General features: G+C 35.7%; 2 protein-coding genes across 2 annotated transcripts; one reads left to right on the top strand and one right to left on the bottom strand.

Moving 5' to 3' along the window:
- The first annotated feature begins 1,555 nt into the window (after positions 1-1,555).
- On the top strand, positions 1,556-11,706 carry LOC141600893 (uncharacterized). The gene is made up of 7 exons (XM_074421151.1): positions 1,556-1,810; positions 1,957-2,132; positions 2,465-2,590; positions 3,464-3,515; positions 10,555-10,857; positions 10,952-11,059; positions 11,153-11,706. Exons 1-7 carry the CDS (start codon positions 1,556-1,558, stop codon positions 11,561-11,563), a joined length of 1,431 nt encoding a protein of 476 aa, XP_074277252.1. The 3' UTR covers positions 11,564-11,706.
- A 3,249-nt stretch (positions 11,707-14,955) lies between these two features.
- LOC141600892 (uncharacterized) lies at positions 14,956-23,235 on the bottom strand. Its single transcript, XM_074421150.1, has 3 exons — positions 22,559-23,235; positions 21,798-22,104; positions 14,956-15,351 (listed from the first exon to the last, which is right to left on the bottom strand). The coding sequence occupies exons 1-3, from the start codon at positions 23,233-23,235 to the stop codon at positions 14,956-14,958; spliced, it is 1,380 nt and encodes a 459-aa protein (XP_074277251.1).
- Positions 23,236-23,480: the final 245 nt, after the last annotated feature.

Genomic DNA, 23,480 nt, shown 5'->3' with positions numbered 1-23,480 from the left:
AAACCAGAAGCCATTTTGGAGAGGAGAATTTTTAAGAGACAGAATAAAGCTGCAGTCCAATATCTAGTTCATTAGGAAGGGTTTCCTGTACATGATGCTACTTAGGAATTTGCGGAAGTGTTGGAACAACAATTTCCAAAAATTGTCCATAAACTAACTGAGACTTGAGGACAAGTCTCTTTTGAAGGAAGGAGATATGATGCAGTATAACAGAAATAACAAACTTAGGAGTTTTGGCGCCAAAAGTGGTTATAAGGTTGTTAGAAGTGAGCTGTCAATTAGCTGGAAATTAGCTGTCATTTGTAATATAAAAGCTAATTTCCTTTACTTGTAATTTATTCATTCATTTCCAATCTTCTTAATAGAAATCTTCAATCTTTCTCTCAATTTCTTATCTCTCAATCTCTCTCAATTGTTCATAACAGTGTGTACATTCTTCTCGAAGTTCTAATTAAAGTAACTTCCTGTAGTCTGTATCACTACTCCTAAACACACCGCTGGTATAATTCGAAACCCTAAATTAATAATCTCTTTTTAATCCAATTCAAATCCCAATTCATCATCCTTATACTCGGGATGGATGACTTAGGTCCTGTTGTTAAAATGTGTGTAATTTGATGCAGATAAATATGGCGCAAGCAACTGTATATGTAATAGCTTTGCAGATAGCTAATTTTGGTGAAAGTGTTATGGGTGCTTCGTTTCAAGAGAAAGACGGATTCCAATGGGTAGGATACTGATGTTTTTGTATCTTCAAGTTTTGATAGTTTTTCGCCTTTTTGTAGCCCTCTGAAGCTGTCTTCACTTAAATTAGTTGTGCCTGATATTTTACTGTTGACCTTAGTCGATTTTCTACACCTTAACTGTGATTGTTATCTGGTGGAGGAGATGGTTTGGGATTAATGGGCTAACTTATGTTACTTCAACATAGCTGCCACTGTTGAACGCAACACAGTTTCAGATTGTTGGACACGGCTATTTTGACGAAAAGTTTCATGCTTTTGGCCTAAAATGAACTGTCAAAGTGTCATGTTGTGTCTTGTCAGAGTGTAACCAAAGTGAAAGTGTGAGAAGAACTGTCAAATTCGCCAGCTTAAGAAGTGCGTTGAACTCAGGGTTTGTGACATTTTATGTTTTTTTTTTCTTTTTTCTCATAAATAAAGTTGGATTAATTCATTTTTTCGGTAGTAATTAAGTTGTGCAAATGCAATGCTTTTTAAAAAGTTAGAGTTGGAATGTAGGTACTCGGTCTTAATCATTTGTTTACATTTGATTTAAATACTTTTTAGAAAGAATAAAAAGTAAATAAAAAAATGATTGGGACGGAGGGAGTTAATGTTTTTACTCACATCTTGAGCGAGCCCTTATGAATGGAAGAAATGTGATATGTGTTAATTTTATGTAATTGAATGGTATGTGAAAATTTCCGCGACTATAAGATGGTGAATGGTTGTTTCGTCATTGTTTATGCAGGATCAAATATTGATGAGTATGCAGCAAAAGCTTGATAATTTATGTGAGCAAATGAATTAATATAAAAGACCAGTCTCAAGCCATGGCTGCTCCATGTGCATCCAAGATTGTGGATTTCTCGTCAGCTGAAGCGTCTTTTCCATGCAACTCTGATTCTATGTGTACTGATTGCTGGTTATGTGATCAACATCGAGCTCAAATAAATGATTTATCGGTAATACATTTGATTCCTTCTCGCTATGTTTGCCTTGTAACGGTTTCTTGGAAAGTAGGTCGCAAAATAGCTGAAGAAACTTTTTATGCCTTATACTGTTGCGAGTTATCCGACTGCATACAGGTTGCAGCATTCCATTGATATTCTCTCTGTGACATTATTTTCGACGATGACCCTCACAGAAAATGACATTTAAACACGGATACTGAGACTAATAGGAATTAAGAAACCAAATAGATGACTTGAAGGTTCTTTCTTGACATTACCAGGGTAACTGTAATGTGAAAGGTGCAAGTACGGATGAGATGTTCAGAAGGAGACTGTCAGACTCAAATGAAACAGAACAAGTGGAGCGCCGTATGTCTGATATTGTAAACATCATCAATATATCCATAGGTAGCATTGTGGCCATCTTGTTGCAGCAAATCCTTCTAAACTGGCAGAGGTAAATGCTCAATATCCCATATACTTATATTTTTTCTTTTAATCATTGTATTATTATCAACAATGTGAACTTGTTTTACTCGCCTCCTTCTCATACATTTCGTTGTCATTTGACTTCTCTTGGCAATCATACAATGAAGAGAGAGCTTTCATTGATGACAGTACATTTACAACTGTGGGACTAGTTGAACAAATAAACACCACTAGAGAGATATGACTGACTACTTGTGGTATATATGACTGAGTGAGTTCATAGCACCCTCGAGTTTCTTTAGTTTGTAACTTTTCAGAGGTTTTTGGTTTTGTTTCATATGCGTTTAATTCTCATGACAGTGTTGTAATTGATCACAATAAGGGATTTTTGAAAGGTGGAAATTGGCCAGTTCTCCCTGTAATGTCTGCTGGCCATGCTTTGCAAGTTTACATCAACGGTCAATTAGCTGGTGAGTGTCTTCATTTGTAATTGGTAGTCAATTAGTCTCTTGAAAGACGTCTCATGATAATATAATGTGAGACTAACCCATTTAACAATAAACCTTGTCTATATACAAGCAATGTAAAACCAACTTTGATGTCTAAACGTTGTGATATGAGTCCTTTCATGGTACACAGGCCTTCACGTGCTTAAATAGGCAGCAGATTACTGACTCTCATCTTCTGTTCTTTTATGCTATAATCATAACTTGGTTTCTGAATGCCTCTTACTACGACACATGTCCACTAATATTTGGTTTTATGCGGATAAATAAAGACTTAGTAGCTGCAGGTTTACAAAAAAACTCGTCCGAACAAGTCTGTGATCAAAAGTTAAGTTGTCATTCTCTTCTGAATGGTTCTTTAGGAGTGCCCCCTCACATTATGACCAACTAATCAAAACAAATATTGTCAACCACTCAACCGTCATAACGTGTATAACCATTGCAACCGTTTCCGGTGGTTGAACAATACTTATACCGCAACCAACACTAGCAACTAGCTTGATTTTTAAATAGGATTTTGCCTCTAGTCGAGTTAGGCTTAATTGCGGTCGGAGTTCTGAGGTCACGGCTAATAACATTCATATCTCCTTAAAACATGCTAATATGAATTGAAATTTTGAGTAAATTGGTCTTTGGATTGTACGGGCTCTGATAATTTGTTGTTCTATTTTGATATACTATTTGCTCATGCTTTTTTATGGTCTTATTAGTTATTACTTTTGCTCGTTTTGTCTCCCTCATGCAAAAGCTTTCGATCAAACCTAGGAGTGTTCTATATATAGTGTCTTATGTTGATTTTAATAATATTTAGGTTGTTTTTCTAATTATTGGTTTGCTAAATGTATTATTGCAGATTCAACAATTCAATCTTAATCTTAATTGAGGAGATGAAAGAGGCTAAAGAGGTGTGGGCTATTAATTGTTAAGAGAATATCAAATGTTGATTAGTTTATTAACTAAGACGTGTATGTGATTATTTATACAGTTAAGGATGTATAATTTTGAACATCGACATTATTGTTTTGCGGATGATATGCAAGTTCGTTGGTTGGCATTCTTGTGTATGTATTGTTTGTTTATTTCGCTGCTATTTGGCTTGTCAATTCTATAAGACATTGTTGCCAAAATTTTGGTAGCAATTAATTTTTTTTAAAAAAATATCTATCTATGGTGGCGGTTCCTTAGTATGAAACGCCACTATTAGTTCACCATTAATGGCGGTTCTTTATCAACAACCGACGTCATAAATACCTTTAGTAACGGTTCTTTAACAACCACCAACGTTATAAAGAACATGTAGAGGCGGGTCGTCGCACAAAGCTATAATTGAAATACCTATAATGGCGGTTTTCAAACAATAACCACCACTATAGATTAATTATAGTGGCGGTTCTTGTCTAACAACCGTCGTATTATATAAGCTTATAATGGCGGTTTTGTATAACAACCGTCACTATAAGAGAGCTATAGCGGCGGTTATACATCCGTCCACAACCGCCGTAAAATTTATACGACGCCGCGATAAACGACGCACCCTAAATCTCTAAAAACCGCCACAAAAGGTCATTTATAACCGCCACCGTAGGGGGTTTTTCTACTAGTGCACATGGAGTCAAGTGTGAGATGATTTGACTTCAACCAAGCCTTCACTAGAGAATGTGCTGACTCAACACGGGAAGTTGCCGTGTTACCAAAATGTAAGACCTCGTTTGCCACTACAAAAAAAACGTCTCGATGCGACGGACACACTGCGACGGAATAATAATCCGTAGCAAATTTAAACCTGCGACGGACACTGCGACGGACCTTATACTCTGCGACGGACTTGCGACGGACTTTCCGTTGCAGCCTATTTTCCCAGACCGCCAAATTTTCTGACATGGCGGGAAGGGCTGCGACGGAAATTCCGTCGCGAGAATAAAATAATAATAAAGTCTGCGACGGAAATTCCGTCGCTATATTAAAATAATATTTTTTTTGCGACGGAATTTCCGTCGCAGACATTTTAAAGTGTCCAGCTGTACACCTCTTAACACGCTGGAAAAATAATATTATTTTAAGTTTGCGACGGAAATTCCGTCGCAGGATTTATTATTATTTTATGTTTGCGACGGACAGTCCGTCGCAAAGTCCGTCGCATGTTTTTTTAATACGGGCAGCAGCGTCTCCTCCCCCTTCATTATCACTCTTCAATTATTTTCCCCCAAATCACCCAAAACTCCGTCTCCCTCAATCTCACCACCACCACTCCCACCACCACCACTCCCACCACCACCCTACTCCCCAAATCACTCCTCCTATTTCTCCTTTCCCTTTTCCCCTTTCTTCTCCTTTCCCCTTTCCCTTTTTTCCTTTCCCCTTTCCCGTTTTTTTTTCTGCCGCCTTGCTCCCTCGCCGCCGCCTAGTCGCCGCCGCCGCCGTTTGGTCCCGCCACCGCCGCTCTTCTCCCTTGTCTCCATCTCTTAATTAATTTAAGGTTTGTTTAATTTATTTTACTATTTTGATTAATTAGGGTTTATGGTTATTGTTTAAATTAATTATGATTAGTTTAGGATGCTTAGTATTATTAGGTTGTTTAGTTTAGTTGAAAGCCAATTTAGGATGTTTAGTATTATTAGGATTGTTTAGTTTAGTTGAAATCCAATTTAGGATGTTTAGTATTATTAGGATAGTGAAATTTAGTTAAAAGCCAATTTAGGATGTTTAAATCAATTTTATAATACTTAGTTTAATTAAGTTTAGGATTGGTAAAATAAATTAGTTTAATTAATATCTAATTTAGAATGTTTAGGATTATTAGGATAGTTTAATTTAGTTAAAAGCCAATTTAGGATGTTTAAATCAATTTTATAATGCTTAATTTAATTAAGTTTAGGATTATTAAAATGATTTAGTTTAATTAAAAGACAATTTATGATGTTTAAACCAATTTAAGGATGCTTACTCTACTTTTGCTTAGTTTTATAAGATTTATTAGTAATTATTAAGTTTGTTTTGATAAGTTGTGTACATTTGTGTCATGTGTATTTTTTTACAAATATTAATTCATCTTATGCTTGTGTTGTGATTGTTAATATATTTTTGACCTAGTACCCGTTCAGGGATTACACATTAGGTGTAATTCTTGAATAGTCCCCTGTTTTGGGATCGTCTTTGAATCTTTTATGCCATTTAGGTGGTAAATACTCAATTTTTTTGTTGATTGTTATGAGACAAAATTTGGTTGACATTTCCTTTAATGTTCTCCGAATACATATGTAGAGTGAGAATTCATTCTAAATAATGTATTTGGAGAACTGTAAGGAAGTGTCACCGCGAATTTTTGTCTCATTACAATCAAGAAAAAAAATTGGGTATTTACTAATGGTATGAAAGATTCAAAGATGGGTTTAGGTTGGAGAGATAAGTACCCCAATACTGAAAGTATTTTTTTGCAGGTTGTGGTTGTTGTTGTTGTTGTTGTTGTTTTTGTTGTTGTTGTTGTATGAAAAATTCAAAGATAAGTTTATGAATGCTCTTACCATTTTTATTAATAATTTTTATTTACTAATATATATGTAGATTTGCAATGAAGAGATTAGAACGAAACTGGATGTATGAAAGGTTGGATTCCAATAAAAAATTAAGGAAGGAATTTGTAATAGGGGTTAATAAATTCATTGATTATGTTAAGCAACAAGACGAATTCATTAGAAATAAAGAAATTAGGTGTCCATGTAGTAAGTGCAAAAATAAAAAGTTTTTAGTTGAACAAGATGTACGAAAACACCTTGGTCTAAAGGGTTTTTGTGACAACTATTATGATTGGGTGTGTCACGGAGAGAAATTTCCCGTTGAGGAAGAGGAAATGGCAATGCCCTCTGACAATCCTTATAGGGATATGGTAGAGGATGCGTTGCGCGATAGCATTGATCAAATTAGGGAAGAAGCTCTTAATGCCGAGGTGGTTGATGAATCTCCAAATCCCAATGTATTAGCCTTTTTCAAATGTTAAAACGTGCCGAGCAACCTTTGTCTACGAGGGATGTCGGCTCTCATTGCTACGATCGGGTCAAAGGCTTGTCTCTCTGAAATGTGAATACAACTTAGCCCATAAATGTGTAGATGGTTTCACGTCACTCATGGGAGACCTTCTTCCTCAAGATCATATTTTGATGCGTAACTTCTATGAAACCAAAAATGTTCTCAAAGCTCTTCAACTTCCTCATGAAAAGATAGATGCATGTTTTAATGAATGTATGCTTTTTTGGATGGACGACGCTCTTCTCGACAATTGTAGAAAATGTGGTAGAGCTAGGTACAAAAGTGCAAAGAATGCAAATGGCAAAAGGGTCCCCGAAAATTTCTTAAATTATTTCCCAATAGGGCCACGTTTGCAACGAATTTATGCCACAAAAACCTCGCGGAACAAATGCGTTGGCATTATGAAAACCCCGAGTTAGTGGGACAATGTCTCATCCAAGTGACAGTGAGGCGTGGAAACATTTTGATCATCTTCATCCTTCTTTTGCATCTGAGCCTCGGAATGTTAGACTTGGACTTTGCACCGATGGTTTCTCGGCTTTTGGGCCATTCGGGAACACATATTCATGCTGGCCGGTGATGCTTACACCTTACAATTTACCACCCTGGCTATGCATGAAAAGACAATTTATGTTCTTAACATTAATTATTCCTGGACCAAAGAGTCCCAAACAAAACCTTGACGTCTATTTACAACCTCTAATTCACGAGTTGAAGCAATTGTGGGACACGGGATTGTTTACATATGACGTGTCTAGGAAACAAAACTTCGACTTAAGAGCCGCACTCCTATGGACGATCAACGACTTTCCTGCTTATGGCATGTTATCTGGTTGGTCAACTGCCGGTGAGAATGCATGTCCATGTTGTACGAAAAAAGAGACTAAATCGACTTGGCTTCAAAGATAGCGAAAAATGGAGTTGGTTTGATTGTCATAGACAATATTTAGACATTGATCATACTTTTCGCAAGGATAAAGTCCACTTTCGAAAAGGAAGAATAGAGAACGATGTTCTTTGGAACGAGGTTATCGGGCGAACAAGTGTGGGAATGTGTGAAAGATTTACCAAAAATCGTAGATGCATCGACGACCATGAATTGAAGACGGTTAAAGCGAAACGAATTGGGTGGTGGAAACAAAGTATTTTTTGGGAGCTTCCATATTGGAGCACACTACTAATTCGACATAACCTTGATGTCATGCATATTGAGAAAATTTTTTTCGAACAACTAATTCACACGGTGATGGATAGAAAAGACAAGACAACCTTGAACCCAACTGCACAAAAAGACATCTTACAACTTTGTTCAAGGTCGCGAAAGGTGGATTCAGTCGTTTTGAAAAAAGAGCAGAAGAAAGTGTTGTGTGATTGGATATGTAATTTAAAGTTTCCAGATGGCTATGCTTCAGATTTGAGAAGATGTGTCGATATGAATGAGTTGAAGCTACATGGCTTGAAAAGCCATGACTGTCATGTGTTTATGGAGCGTTCTATCCGGTTGCTTTAAGGCACCTTCTCCCTAAAAATGAGTGGAATGCCATAACTGAGATTAGTCAATTTTTCAGAGACTTGTGCACTTCATCAGTACAAATTGAAAAAATAACAAGTCTCGAGAAAAATATTGTCGAGATAATCTGCAAATTGGAAAAAATACTTCCACCTTCATTTTTTAACTCAATGGAACATCTGCCAATTCATTTGCCATATGAAGTGAAAGTGGGTGGTCCTGTGCAATATAGGTGGATGTATCCTTTTGAGAGGTAATATCAATATCTTTTACGAAGCCTTTTAAGGTTAATACTTAATTTCATTCATTCTTAACCAATTTTTTTGTAGGTTCTTGAATCATCTAAAAAAAAAATTGGAAATAAAGCTCGTGTTCAAGGGTCATTATGCAACGCATATTTGCTTGAAGAAATAGCAAATTTTTGTTCTTTTTACTTTGAAGATCATATAGACACAAAGGCAAAAGACCTTGACATAGGTCAGAAAAAAGGCGAAGTATTCTACCTTGCCCGAGCTATTTCAAGATCATGAGGGCACTACTTCTGGAAAATGTCGTGAAAGATTTTTGGAAGATAACGAATATGAACGTGCACACCTCTATGTTTTATCTAATTGTGATTCTGATGAGTTGAAACGTATGGAAAGGTTGTTTGAGGATTACATCAAAAGAGAATATCCTGAGGTTTCTATGGCCGAGGATATTTGGAACAAATTTGAAACAAAATTCCCTAACTGGCTTAGAGGTCAAGTAAGTAAATAATATATATTCTATAATGCTTATTTAAATTATATTATTATTTGGTAAATAATTGGTTCTTTATCATTAATTCTAGGTAAATAATTTAAAAGATCCAGTTGTAGTTGCCTTAGCAAATGGACCTTCAAAAAAGTAAGAACATGGAAGCGTTATTCAATCAATGGATACAAATTTCGAGCTTTCATAGATGGGAAAGATTTGGAAAAGTCTACAATTAACAATGGAGTGTGTGTGAGTTCGATCAAGGAGCTGACTACTATGGAACCCTAAATGAAGTTGTTGAGTTGTCTTATACTGGCGAGAAAAACCCTTACAACGTTATTTTATTCAAATGTAATTGGATAGATAACTCAGAAAGAGGAATGCAAGTACATAAGGAATATAAACTTGTGGATGTTAATCGGAGCAAAAAATTTCCAAAATATGACCCATTTGTATTAGCATATCAAGTGGAACAAGTTTGCTATGCTCCTTATCCAAATATCAAAAGAGATAAAGATCAGTGGTCAGCAGTATTTAAAATAAAGGCAAGATCACAAGTGGATGCTCCTACTGATGAATCTATCTTTCAAGAAGATGTTAATGGTGATACAACATTGACAATAATTGAAATAGAGGATGAGAATGAAAATGTGGAGGAGGAACAAGAAGAAACGCAAGGAGATGAAATGCAAGTACAGAATGATGCTATGCAAGAGGAGGAAGATGAGGAAGAGTTAGGAGAGGAGGCTTTGAAGAAGTATTTAGAAGAAGATGATGATGAGGATTTTTTAGAATCGCTTTTTGAAAGCAACGAAAACACTAATTTAAGTGATGATGATGATGATGATGATGTCTAGGATTTATATTAGTTGTAGATGTTTTGTACCCTTTCTTTCAATCTTATTACTTTGTTGGTACTATTAGTTGTAGATGCCGTATGGCTTAATTTAATGAAATCTTTCTTATTTGGTAGCTATTATTTGATTATTTGATTTCTTACTTTGCCAATTTCTTTTTTTGTTGCTATTATTTGATTATTTGATTTCTTACTTTGCCAATTTCTTATTTTGTTGCTATTATTTGAAGCTTTGATTTCTTACTTTGCCAATTTCTTTTTTTGTTGCTATTATTTGATTATTTGATTTCTTACGTTGCCAATTTCTTACTTTGCTAATTTGTTATTTGGTTGCTATTATTTGATTTCTAACAATGTTGAGGAATTTAGTTGGTTTCTATGGCGTCGAGGAGACGAAGACATGGTAGTAATAGTAATGCAGAAAACCAAGGACAGGGAAACGAGAATGAAGAAATACCAAATATTGACAAAATTCATCTCGATTCTCTTGAGCAAGATGGTGGCGTTTGGTTAGTATGTTATTTCTTCGTAATTAATTATTTTTATAACGATTTATATATATATTTATTATCTTCTCATTCTTTTTTTCGAGTTCAAGAATGAGAAAGTTGTGAGCTTGATATCGGATAATATTGGATGCAACTACAAAGAACATGCTCCTAATCGAAATCGGCGGCATCTACTCTAAAGAAGGATTGGTGGAATTGGTTTGAGGTATTAGCAATTGTCATTTAATTTAATACTAGGTATTTTATTCATTTATTTTATATTTATTTACAATCAAGTTTATTTTCTAACTTTATTTTTTATTGAACAGTGGCGTGTTAGTTACGATCCCCGTGACAAGGCAAGGGTTAAGAAGGCTTGGGAAGATGCCATGAAGACCCGTTTACGGCAAATGATTTATCGAGCTTATCATAAGGAAGAGCATGAAAAGCCGGATTGGATTAGTGTTGACTTGCACCGTCAATTGAAGAATAGACCACTTGAAGATCCTACTTTCACGCCAAGATCGGAGCAGAATTCGGCCAACCGTAGGTCGGGAAGTGACGAGAAAGGGAAGGCGTTGGCTACTCACGTAATGGGTCGAAAAAGCACTTTGCAATATATGGACTCAATGGTAATTTCTTCACTTCCTTTTTTAATTTATTACCTTTTTTTCTTTAACTTTATTTAAAGTTAGTAATTATATTTAACAAGTATCAAAATTGTAGATTGATAAAGATGGGAAAGGAGATATTCCGTCCGCTTTGCAAATGTTGGAGAAGACAAGGAAGCATAGCACAAAAGGATGGTTATCCAAAAAAACTGGTCAACTCTTCGTAAGTTACTATAATTATTTAATTTTTAACTCATTTTTTCAATCATGATTATTTAGTAGATGGTATCTAATCTTTCGTTTTTTATTGATATAGGGTAAAATCATCTCAAAGAAAACTGAGCTTCAGAGCCAAGGGGTCGAGAACATTGATGATAATGAAATTTATATTGAAGAACATGGAGGGTTTGATAAGAAAGGTAGAGTACTTGGCGCGGGAAATGCAGCACCACAAATTTGGGAGCACCACCGCCGCTCGACTGGTAACCTCTTTTCTACTCCTCATACTCCGGGTTTTGTTGGTAGAGTCGCAAAAGAGAATGCGCGACTAAAGCAAGTCGAGGCCGAACAATCTCAAAGGCTTGCGGCAATAGAGGAGTTCTTGAGCCAACAAGGTTTTACCACTCAAACTTGTAACCCGGGAGGTTCATCTGGAGCTAGAAATGACTTTGATGATGATGGTGGCGACAATGCTAGGCCTACTCCTACTCCCACTCCCGTGTATTGATGTAGTTGTTTGTTGATTAGAAGTTATCATTCCTACCCCGTAGTTTATGGACTTATTTGGCTTTCTTTGTTGAACAATTATTGTACTAAACGGTTGTAAACCTTTTATTTTAAGTTAATGTGAAGACGTTGTTTGGAAATCTCGTCTTGAACGAGTTGTGAATTTCTCAATTGCTGGATTTTCTGAATGTTTGTAGGAAACCGGGAGTATATGTAATTGCTTTCAAAGCAATTTGGCCGCTGGAAGAACGCTGTAAACCCACTGGGTATTTAATCCCTGCGACGGAATTTGCGACGGATTTTCCGTCGCAAGGGTTGACTTTCTGTTTGACTTTAGGGACACGTGTCCCATATGAACAGTGATCTGCGACGGATTTTCCGTCGCAGATTTTGACTTTCTGTTTGACTTAAGTGCCTATGTGGCCTTTATGAACAGTGATTAGCGACGGAAAATCCGTCGCAGATTTTGACTTCCTGTTTGACTTTGGTGACCACGTGGCCTTCAATGAACAGTGACATGCGACGGATTTTCCGTCGCAAGTCACTGTTTTGCGACGGGTATTTGCGACGACCGTCCGTCGCAGTCTTTAGCAGACGGAATTTCCGTCGCAGAACCAAAATTTGCGACGAAATAGAGCGACGGATTAAATCCGTCGCAATTCCGTCGCAAGATCTATTTTTGCGACGGGATTGACATATTTGCGACGGAGTTTTCCGTCGCTATGGAACCTTTTTTTTTGTAGTGTTGTATAGCATAAAACGAACTTCCCTGCGTGTTGACCCCAAGCTGCCTGTATATAATCGGCCATAAACGGCCACTTACGACAGAAACACTGCCAAGCATACTGAAACGCTTCCTCGGTAACTGCATTGATCACCTTATTCCAACCGTCTTCTGGATTTGTGATGACATGTTTCCTCATACCCTCAGTTTTGAATGATATCAAGGCTTTTGCATTGATGGCTTTGTTCACATGCCATCTACATAACAAATGCTCAACCCGGGGAAATACTTGCTCAAGAGCGCTGATCAAACCCAATTCCCGGTCGGTGACAAATACAGAAGGGGACGCTACTCCGGTGACATCTAAAATCGCAGCTAACTTTCTCAACAGCCGCTTGTAATTCTCGTCAAACTCGGTAGGAATCATCGAACATGCAATTAAGAAGGACGATCCCGTGGGTGTCACACCAACCATCACAATGAGTGGATTCTTGTAAATGTTGGTTTTATAAGTCGAATCCATGATGACGACATAAGGATAAGCCCGGAACAACTTAATCGCTTCAGGATGAGCCATGAAAATGTGAGTCAACTCTTTTGGCTCGGAATCAATCTCATTCCAATGGACGTATTTCGCTTCTACTGCTAGAGCCAACATTTGCTGAGCGGTGTTTCTTTCACCCCTAACTTCTTTCCTAATTTTCCTTGTTTCATTATATAGTTGGGTGCGTGACGGTTAAGGTTTTTCGGGGGTTCTCAAATAAAGACCATTTTTAATATCCCTCGGTAGAACCACAACATATGCCTTCTCTTCCGCGTCCAATCCCGCAAAGTGCCGATCCCCGTCCTTATAAACGGCTACGTTGTGGTTGTGTAGTCCAGCACCCTCGGAGGTTACAATGTTCCACACTACCGTCTCTTGATCATTTTTAGACACGAAATTTTGAACGGCACGAATACGAAACTTGCATGAACACTTCTGCGACCTCCTTGGCTTTTCAATATCGTCCGATTCTTTTGGTAACCCATGTCTTTTACATCGAAAATAACTTGTCAACAACCCGTTCTTTTTCCTATTTTTAGCTCCGTTATTTGCTTTAACCAAAGCAAACCCATTCTTGAATGCGATTTTCTGAGCCCAATTGAAACCATCGTCACGCGTTTCGAAATCTATTGTAGTCTCGAACAACGGGTTGTAATCAATTGAATTCTCGCCAAAATTCTCCCACGATTCCTGTTACAGGCAATACAAGCAATAAGGACTATAGTAAGACAATAAAAAGGATTCATAACCTAAATAAATTGCGTAAAACGAAAGAAAAACAAGTAAAATCGAGTAGAAAACGAGTAATTCATGCCTAAAACACGAGACTCAACAAACGACCGCGGCCAAACATTACTTTCCAACGATCAACCACGGACGAACAAGGAAAACCAACTTTCATCCACGACCAAACAATGAAAATCAATGTTTGACCATGGCCAAATCCAGAAATCAACGTTTGACCATGGCCAAACCATGAATTCCAACATTTGACCATGGCCAAACGTGGAAATCCAAGGTTTGGACCATGGCAAACGTGGAAATCCATGGCTTAGTCCATGGCAAACGTTGATTTCCACCGTTTGGACCATGGTCTGAACGTTGGTTTCCAACTTTTGGCCATGGTTCATCTTTCGGGGGACAATTTTCAGAATTACGCAACAAATTCAAACATTCGCTACTACTAAGTTAATACGTCAAGTAATTCAACTATCGAATAGGATGAACGATGCGCAAAAAAAAATTGAAAATTAAGCAAATATTGAATTGATTAATTTGTTTACGTACCGTTGAATCGAGATCCGACATATTGTTAATTGTTGTTGTTGTTGTTGTTTTTTGTTTTTAATTTAGTTGAGTTTGAGAGAAATTTTTTTAGAGAGAGAAAGTCAAAAGGGCAGTCATCGTCTTTTTTATGAAAAACGTCGTCGATATAAATCAGCCCTCTTTAGGAAACTCTGTATTTCCTAATCCTAGTTTTATTTAGCTTCTACAAATCTGATTTTTATTAGTTAATTATTTAATAAGTTTTCTAGTTAGTTTAGGAAAGAGTTAGATAGCTTGGAAGACAAGTTGAGGAATTAGATCTCGAGTCAGATTTTAGACATCAAGTAGGACTATAAATAAGGGCCGATTGTGGCCTTATTTTTCAGAATATTTTCAGAAATACAATAAAGTTTACAGTTCGTAAAACTTTTGTCAATCTTGCGAGATTAGATTAGGACTCTTCCTTGCGAGGCTGAGTTATAGGAAATCGAGCTATAATTAACCTTGCGAGGTTAGAACAAGATTTACTAATCTATCCTGTTCTTTGTTACAATTCACACGTTACAAATTCGGCTGCAAGTTTACTAATTTCAAACTCGTTCATTCTAAACGACCTAATTCTAGATCACATAGACTGAGGCCATAAATACTACACAAGACAAGATTGCTCTTGTAGAAACTTTAACCTGAGTCCCTTAGAAATTTCGCCCAAGTTTTAACCATTAGACTCCCCCCTTACGGACAACAAATCTTTTCTTAATATAACAAAAAAAAAAGCCAATTACTTCCTAAAATTAATTAGAAATTAAAAGATGTCAACATAACTAATATTATTCCGAATCTCTAATAAACACAAACTCTAAACACAATTGCAAGGGGTTGACCTATATTTGAATTTGTTACCATTCTCTAGCTCTATCTTCCACATCTTCATCTCATTCAACACCTTTCTAACCCATTCCTTAAAATAGGTTTCATTATGTCCAATTTTGCCATTCTTAAAGATTGACATGCATCGACGATCATCTTCCGGGTACGGGCACGAGTCACCATTCGGGTCACGGTACGCACCTTGGTGCTTCATCCCTGACCAACTAGCAATCCAATGGTACACATATTGACCTACTCCCGCTAGTTTAAGCCACCCTTTTGGAAAGAACTCCATTACGCTACTATTCCTCTCCATTAGGAACATGTTTGTTAATTGTGCACCATGTGGAGAAATCAACACATCCGTTGTACTCATTAGTTTAACCTGTTATTTAACGGGTAACTAAGATCAAGATCAAAATGAAGACCAAAGTTTTCTGCGTGTCTAATCTTTACAATTGATATATCGAGTTTTAACATTTTTTAAGTTAGGTTATTTCTTTAGGATATAATTAACCTATATAGCATTATGTTATATATTTTAACAAAAAATAAAATTAATAATAATATATAAATTAAATAAAATATATTTTCTATTAAAAATAAATACTATTATTTCCGTTTCTAGTTATAAATGTTTCTTTACTAAATATTTACATTTAAATTTAAATATTTATATAAGGTGAAACCGTAAGTTTTAATGCATGGATTTAAAAAAGAATCTTCAATATTTGTAAACCTTGGTCTTTGGCCGTTATATGACAATGGATTACTATGATTATCACTAATGTGTAATTAGTGCTTTTGACCACACAATTTCTACATTATTTGATTTGCTAACGTCCTTTTATGGCTTTAATGCTGAGATTTACTTGATCTTTTGAATAACGTATGTTTTGACGTTTTTGATAGTGGAGCTTATATATAAATATGGTAGTAAGCTCTGAGTTTGGTAATAAGAGAAAAATATACGGTTGTCTTTACATAAAAAAAAAGCTAACATTCTTCCAAAGTTTTTACAAATTGTCAAGTGTTCCTTGTGTGTGAGCTTCTCCTCTCTTATACGCAGATAAGAGAGTATTATTTTAGTTGGGGTTTTATCCTGGGGACGACGCGCTATTAACTCCCTGCAATATTTGGAGGGCGTGAATCGTCTTGAGGAGAGCTGATTTATTACGCGACTCTCCAACAAATTTCAAGGTGGTTTTATTATTGTACCGGTCCGTCTTCCTTATCATTCGTAATTTTTTCCAACAATCTCAAGACGATTCATGGATCCTATGGCGACTCCGTTACCTACTTCCACTCCAACCGACTTTAACAAACCTTTCAAGTTCACGGGTGAGCATTTTAAGCGTTGGTCGAAAAAGGTATTGTTCTATCTAAAACTTATGAAGGTAGTGTGGATTTTAACCGCTAAAGATCCAACTAAAAAAGACACAAGTAATATGACCAAAGAAGAACTTGAAAAACATGAAAAAGAAGTTGAGAAGTGGAAAAATGATGAGGAGGATTGTAGGAATTATCTTCTTAATTGTCTTTCTGACGAGCTTTATGACTACTATGCTAGTTTTTATTCTACTGCAAAAAAGATTTGGAAAGCTTTGCAGAAAAAATATGACACGGAGGAAGCCGGTGCAAAAAAGTTTGCGTGTAGCAGGTTTTTCAATTTTAAAATGGTGGATAACAAATCGGTGGTGACACAAACACAAGAGTTGCAAAAATGTGTACATGACATACAATCCGAAGGTGTCGTCGTTGATGATCAAATGCAAGTTGCGGCAATAATAGACAAGCTACCACCATCATGGGGGGAGTTCCAAAAGAATTTATGTCGCAAGCAAAGTGATTTGACCGTCATTGATCTAATTACAAGAATCCGAGTTGAGGAAGAGTCTCTTAAGAGGGACAATGTCTCTAACAATGGTAATGGTGAGTCGGCGAAGGTAAATTTTATTACTACTAACGAGGACATCCATAAAGGTCATAACTTTAATAAAAATGGTGGTAAGTTCAAACCTAAAGGGAAGTCTTTTAAAAATAATTTTCGTAATCACACTAATAACCAAAACCATTTTAAGAATAATACTAATAAGTTTAGGCATACTAATAATAATAATAATAATAATAATAATGGTCACCTTTTTCGTTCTAACTCTTTTGGCAATAATAATAATAATAATAAATTCAATGGTAATAACAATAGTAATCAATCCATCAAACCACAATGTTTTGAGTGTAGAAAATATGGTCATATCGCTAAATTTTGTAATAATAAGAAAAAGGGAACCACCTCACAAGCTAATATGATAGAGGAACCTTTGGTTGCTATGGTGACTGAAATTAATATGGTGGAAAATTATGATGGTTGGTGGATTGATACGGGAGCTTCAAAACATGTGTGTCATGATCGAAATTGGTTTAAAAGTTATAATCCTGTTGATTCCGATAGAAAAATACTTTTAGGTGATTCACACACTACTAAGGTTCTTGGTATTGGTGATGTTGAACTTAAATTCACTTCTGGTAAAGTTTTGACCTTGAAGGATGTTCTCCATACTCCTCATATTCGGAAGAATCTTGTTTCTGGCTATCTCCTCAACAAAGCAGGTTTTGAGCAAGTGTTTAAGTCCGATAATTATTCTATCACTAAGAATAATATGTTTGTTGGCAAAGGCTATGCTTGTGATGGTATGTTCAAATTGAATGTTGAGATGAATAAAATTGTTGATGGTTCGGTTTATATCGTGAATTGTGTTAATATTTGGCATGCCCGTTTATGTCATGTTAATAGTAAATATATCAAAGACATGAGTCACATAGGATTAATACCAAACCTAGTAAATAAATTTGAGCAATGTGAAATTTGTAGTATGACTAAGATCACTAAAAAACCTCACAATAATGTTTATAGAAGTACTCAACTTTTAGAACTTATACACACCGATATATGTGAGTTTGAAGGAATATTAACACGAGGTGGACAAAGATATTTTATAACCTTTATAGACGACTATTCAAAGTTTACCTATGTTTACTTGATGAAAAATAAGAGTGACGCTTTTGATAGGCTAAAAACCTTTATAAGTGAAGTTGAGAATCGTTTTGAAAGGAAAATAAAATGTTTTCGTAGTGATAGAGGATTAGAGTATGCTTCTTTGGGGTTAATAGATTATATAAAATCTTTAGGAATAGTTCATTAAGTGACCCCACCTTATTCACCCGAGTCAAATGGCGTAGCGGAGAGGAAAAATAGAACCTTAATTGGTTTGACCAATTCTATGCTAGTACATGCTAGTGCACCTAAAAACCTATGGGGAGAAGCTATTTTGACAGGTAATTATGTGATGAATAGGATACCTCGTAAAAAGACTTTACTAACACCATTTGAATTATGGAAAGGTTATAAGCCCAACATTAGTTATTTTCGTATCTGGGGTTGTTTGGTTTATGTTCGTAAGACCGATCCTAAAATTCACAAGTTAGGAATTAGAGCTACTAGATGTGCTTTTATTGGTTACTCTTATAATAGTAAAGCTTATAGATTTTTGGATTTGGAAAATAATGTTGTTATTGAGTCATTAGATGCTATTTTTCATGAAGATAAATTTCCTTTTGGAAATAGTGGGGGTGATAAAGTTTCTAACGAAAACTTTGTGAGCGATCCTAGACCCTCAATTACACATGAACTAGTACAAGAAAAGGACTTAAGAAGGAGTAAAAGACCTAGAATTGCAAAAGATTTTGGTCCTGATTTTGAGCTTCATTATGTAGAAGATAGTTATCTTTTTGAGGACAATATTATATGCATGATAGATAATGAACCTAATTCCCTTGTCGAGGCTTTTTCATCACCTGATGCTAATTTTTGGAGAGAGGCTGTGAATGATGAGATGGACTCTTTGATGTCTAATAATACTTGGGTTTTAGTTGATTTACCACCCGGATGCAAACCTATTGGAAATAAATGGGTACTTAGAAGAAAAAGGAAACCAGATGGTAGTATTGAAAAGTTTAAAGCTAGACTTGTTATTAAAGGTTTTAGACAAAAGGAAGATATTGATTTTTTTCGATACTTATTCTCCGGTTGCTAAAATTTCTTCTATTAGGACTCTGATTGCGGTTGCAGCTGTTCATAATCTTTTTATTCATCAAATGGATGTAAAAACTGCTTTTTTAAATGGGGATTTAGATGAGGAAATTTACATGGAACAACCCGAAGGTTTTGTGCAACCTGGCTTGGAAAATAAAGTATGTAAACTAACAAGATCTTTATATGGGTTAAAACAAGCTCCGAAACAATGGCATAAAAAATTTGATGATTGTGTTTTAGCCAATGGTTTTTATGCTAATGAGAGTGATAAGTGTGTTTATTATAAAAGAGTTTTTAAAGATAGTGTGATAATCTGTTTATATGTGGATGATCTTCTCATTTTTGGTACTAACATGACCATTATAGTTGATACTAAGAAAATGCTTTGTAAACATTTTGACATGAAAGATATGGGAGAAGCAAGTGTAATTCTTGGTATGAAAATTCATAAGTGTTCTAATGGAATTTTTCTCGATCAATCTCACTATGTAGAAAAAATGTTGAAAAAAATTTAATTACTTTGATTGTAAGCCAAGAAATTCTCCTTTTGATTCTCATATTCAATTATATCCGACCATGAATGACTATGATGTGATAAATCAGAAAGAATACTCTAGAATTATTGGTAGTTTGAGATATGTCACACACTACTAGACCTGATATTAGTTATGCCGTTGGTGTGTTAAGTCGTTTTACTAGTAGACCGTGTCATGAACATTGGTTTGCAATTGAACGGTTAATGAGTTATTTAAAGAAAACTATTAACTATGGTATTATGTATAAAAGGCACCCTCCTATACTTGAAGGTTATACTTGACGCCGATTGAATTCTTTAGCCGAGACACCATGTCTACCAAAGGGCTTTGTGTTTTTGATAGGTGGTGGTGCAGTGAGTTGGCGATCAAAAAAGCAAACAATTATATCTCATTCTACTATGGAGGCAGAGTTGATAGCTTTGTCAAATGCTAGTGATGAAGCAAATTGGTTGCGTAATTTATTACATGATATTCCTATGTGGGATAGACCAAAGGCCTCCTATTTTACTTCATTGTGACAAGATCAAGATCAGCGACTATTGGCGAGTACATAGTTTGTACTATAATGGTAAATCTCGATCTGTTAGACGGATGCATGGTATTGTGAGAGGACATTTGTCCAATGGCGCTATAAATGTTAGCCATGTACGATCAGAAGAGAATATAGCTGATCAATTGACTAAAGCTCTAGCTAGAGAGAAAATTTGGAAAGCATCGAGGGGGATGGGACTTTTGCCCAAAGATGAGTTTAGTCATATATGAGGATACCCTGGAAAGGGAAAAACGAATCATATGATGACGGGTGACATGCCTATGTATATATTTTTTATATTATGATGATTATTATTATTTACGTCCCTCCCTATGGTGCAGGCATGTATACTTGTGGCGTTGATAAGGTTGAGCAAAGTGCTTTTTTGTATGAGAAATTGATTAATATTATTTGGCTTTGCTCTTAATGACCCATAGCTCGTGTGGGCGGAATGCTTGGCCACGAGTGCATTCTTGATGGGTCACCTATATGAGTGTCGGAGTGAGGCCGCTTCTATGAGAATGGGGGCACATTCTCTAAATACACTCATGAATACCAGGATTGTGCACATGGCCATAACGTGTAGACCTTTGAAGCTTGGAACACTTAAGATATCATGTGTGTGAGGTTTCCTACGTGCCTTTGAGAAGTCAAAGTTTGAAGGCGGTGCCACTTTGATTCTAGTACGGGGCTAACTAAAACACTAGTAGAGGTTTAAAGGCGGAGCCACCTCTATGATGCGTGATATCTTGTGACATTTGTGAGTTAGTTTTTTGTTAAAATAAGTGGGGGAATGTTATATATTTTAACAAAAAATAAAATTAATAATAATATATAAATTAAATAAAATATATTTTCTATTAAAAATAAATACTATTATTTCCGTTTCTAGTTATAAATGTTTCTTTACTAAATATTTACATTTAAATTTAAATATTTATATAAGGTGAAACCGTAAGTTTTAATGCATGGATTTAAAAAAGGATCTTCAATATTTGTAAACCTTGGTCTTTGGCCGTTATATGACAATGGATTACTATGATTATCACTAATGTGTAATTAGTGCTTTTGACCACACAATTTCTACATTATTTGATTTGCTAACGTCCTTTTATGGCTTTAATGCTGAGATTTACTTGATCTTTTGAATAACGTATGTTTTGACGTTTTTGATAGTGGAGCTTATATATAAATATGGTAGTAAGCTCTGAGTTTGGTAATAAGAGAAAAATATACGGTTGTCTTTACATAAAAAAAAAGCTAACATTCTTCCAAAGTTTTTACAAATTGTCAAGTGTTCCTTGTGTGTGAGCTTGTCCTCTCTTATACGCAGATAAGAGAGTATTATTTTAGTTGGGGTTTTATCCTGGGGACGACGCGCTATTAACTCCCTGCAATATTTGGAGGGCGTGAATCGTCTTGAGGAGAGCTGATTTATTACGCGACTCTCCAACAAATTTCCAGGTGGTTTTATTATTGTACCGGTCCGTCTTCCTTATCATTCGTAATTTTTTCCAACAATTATCTATCTTATAACATGACTTGACATCATTCAAGGACTTTAATAAGAACATGTGACAGAGTGATAGCAAAACTCAATACTACCCTAAACGCTCTAGCACTATGTATTTGAAATAGTGGGGACAAATGGATGAGATGGACTGACTAACCTGATCACAAAATGAGAGATTAGTTGAAAGAGCAACTATGAATTGACATCCCTTAAACAAGTGACACTCATGTTTAAAGATATCAACAACAGCTGAATCATTTTTGAAAGATCTAGGACCTTTTCTCATGAACAAGGTCAACCCAATTTCGTTGACTTTTTTAGTTAAGTTGCAAAACACCCTACTCTTACACCTTATATAATCATAGGTTTCCATTCTTCTTTGCCTTGACATTCCTCCCTCATTGTGTCTCATCACCACGGCCTCTTCGAAGCAAACCGGTCTATCCTCTTCGAAACCATCAAACCTATTTATACATACGAGGAGAAAATTGAAAAATACAAGAGAGTATATATGCAGAGTATAAAACAACAAAATTAGTTACTTTAAAAGAAGTTTATGTTTTATACACACTCTTGTCAGTGGTGGAGGCAGGATTATAACTTAAAAGAGCGGAAGAAAAAAGAAAAATTTAACTAAAAAACTCATCCGTTGGAATAATTCGTCAACTACTCTATGCTAATAATTTGTGTACTTTTGATTAAAATAACACTTACAAAGAATTTAAAAGATAATTAAACAAATGAATGAGGCAGGCGGAATAATTCGTAATAAGGTCTAGGGACCATATTCACTTAAAAATTGATTTATTTATTTTTTAATTTATCTAATCGTATGTATAGTTACTTCTAAAATTTGTTGTCCCTTAACTGTAAATCTCGGTTCGCAACTATAGGTAAACTCAAAAAGACGTAACTTACCCTTCAATCTTCACGGGCATACCGAAAGTGGCCTCCAAGAGCAAACTTAGCCAAAGGCTCATTTTAGTCCTAAGCTCACCCCGATGATACAATACCCATCTAGTAGGAGCCTTCTTACACTCGTTCTTCATGTGCCATGCAACAAAAGGAAAAACACTTGACAATCCATGCCATATATTGTCATAATTATAATGATTATAAGACACAAAAGTTAATCCCTTTAAAAGAGTTGCATTATTTGGCAATGTGTTAGGCCATGCAAGTGCATAGTAATTCCATGCACCATCATGATTATCATGCCCTTTAATGCACAAAATCCTATCATTTGATGCATTTGATGGAAACTTTTGGTATTGTACTTCACCTTCTTCATGTGTATCATACATGGAACTCATGAACCATGTGTGACCTTCGAGGGCTGTTTTAGTGTATCTTAGGTCTTTTAAGGGAAGAAATGTTACGGAAATACGTAGCTTTGATTCAATGTCGTTGTTGTTAGATGTTTTATGATCAGATACTATGGATGAAAAACGATAAAGCGATGGGGTTTGGAAGAAACAGAAGAATGTGAGAGCGATGGTTAAGATGAAGATACAGTGTTTCGGTGTGTAATTAAAGAACGTTGCAACCTTATGCTTTATTTTTGGATTATAATTTGTGTCGTCAATATTATTCATAATTGGACTGTTTTTGGGATTAGATTTGATTGTTACACTCTCTTGATTATTTACTAAAATTCATGATATATACACTTACGGAGTTTAATGACTACAGTTATAAATTACATGCAACGTTCACGTACATGACGTATCACGCCATATATCACATGAAAGAGCTGAAGTTAGGGGGGAACTAGTGAAAGGGTTGTGAAAAACTCGTTATATGTAGAGCCGTCTTCGGGCAGGGTTAACCCGAGGGTGGG

This window comes from Silene latifolia, chromosome 9 (genome assembly GCF_048544455.1).
Source record: "Silene latifolia isolate original U9 population chromosome 9, ASM4854445v1, whole genome shotgun sequence".
NCBI lineage: Eukaryota > Viridiplantae > Streptophyta > Magnoliopsida > Caryophyllales > Caryophyllaceae > Silene > Silene latifolia.
This window is presented reverse-complemented; position numbering and strand designations above follow the sequence as displayed.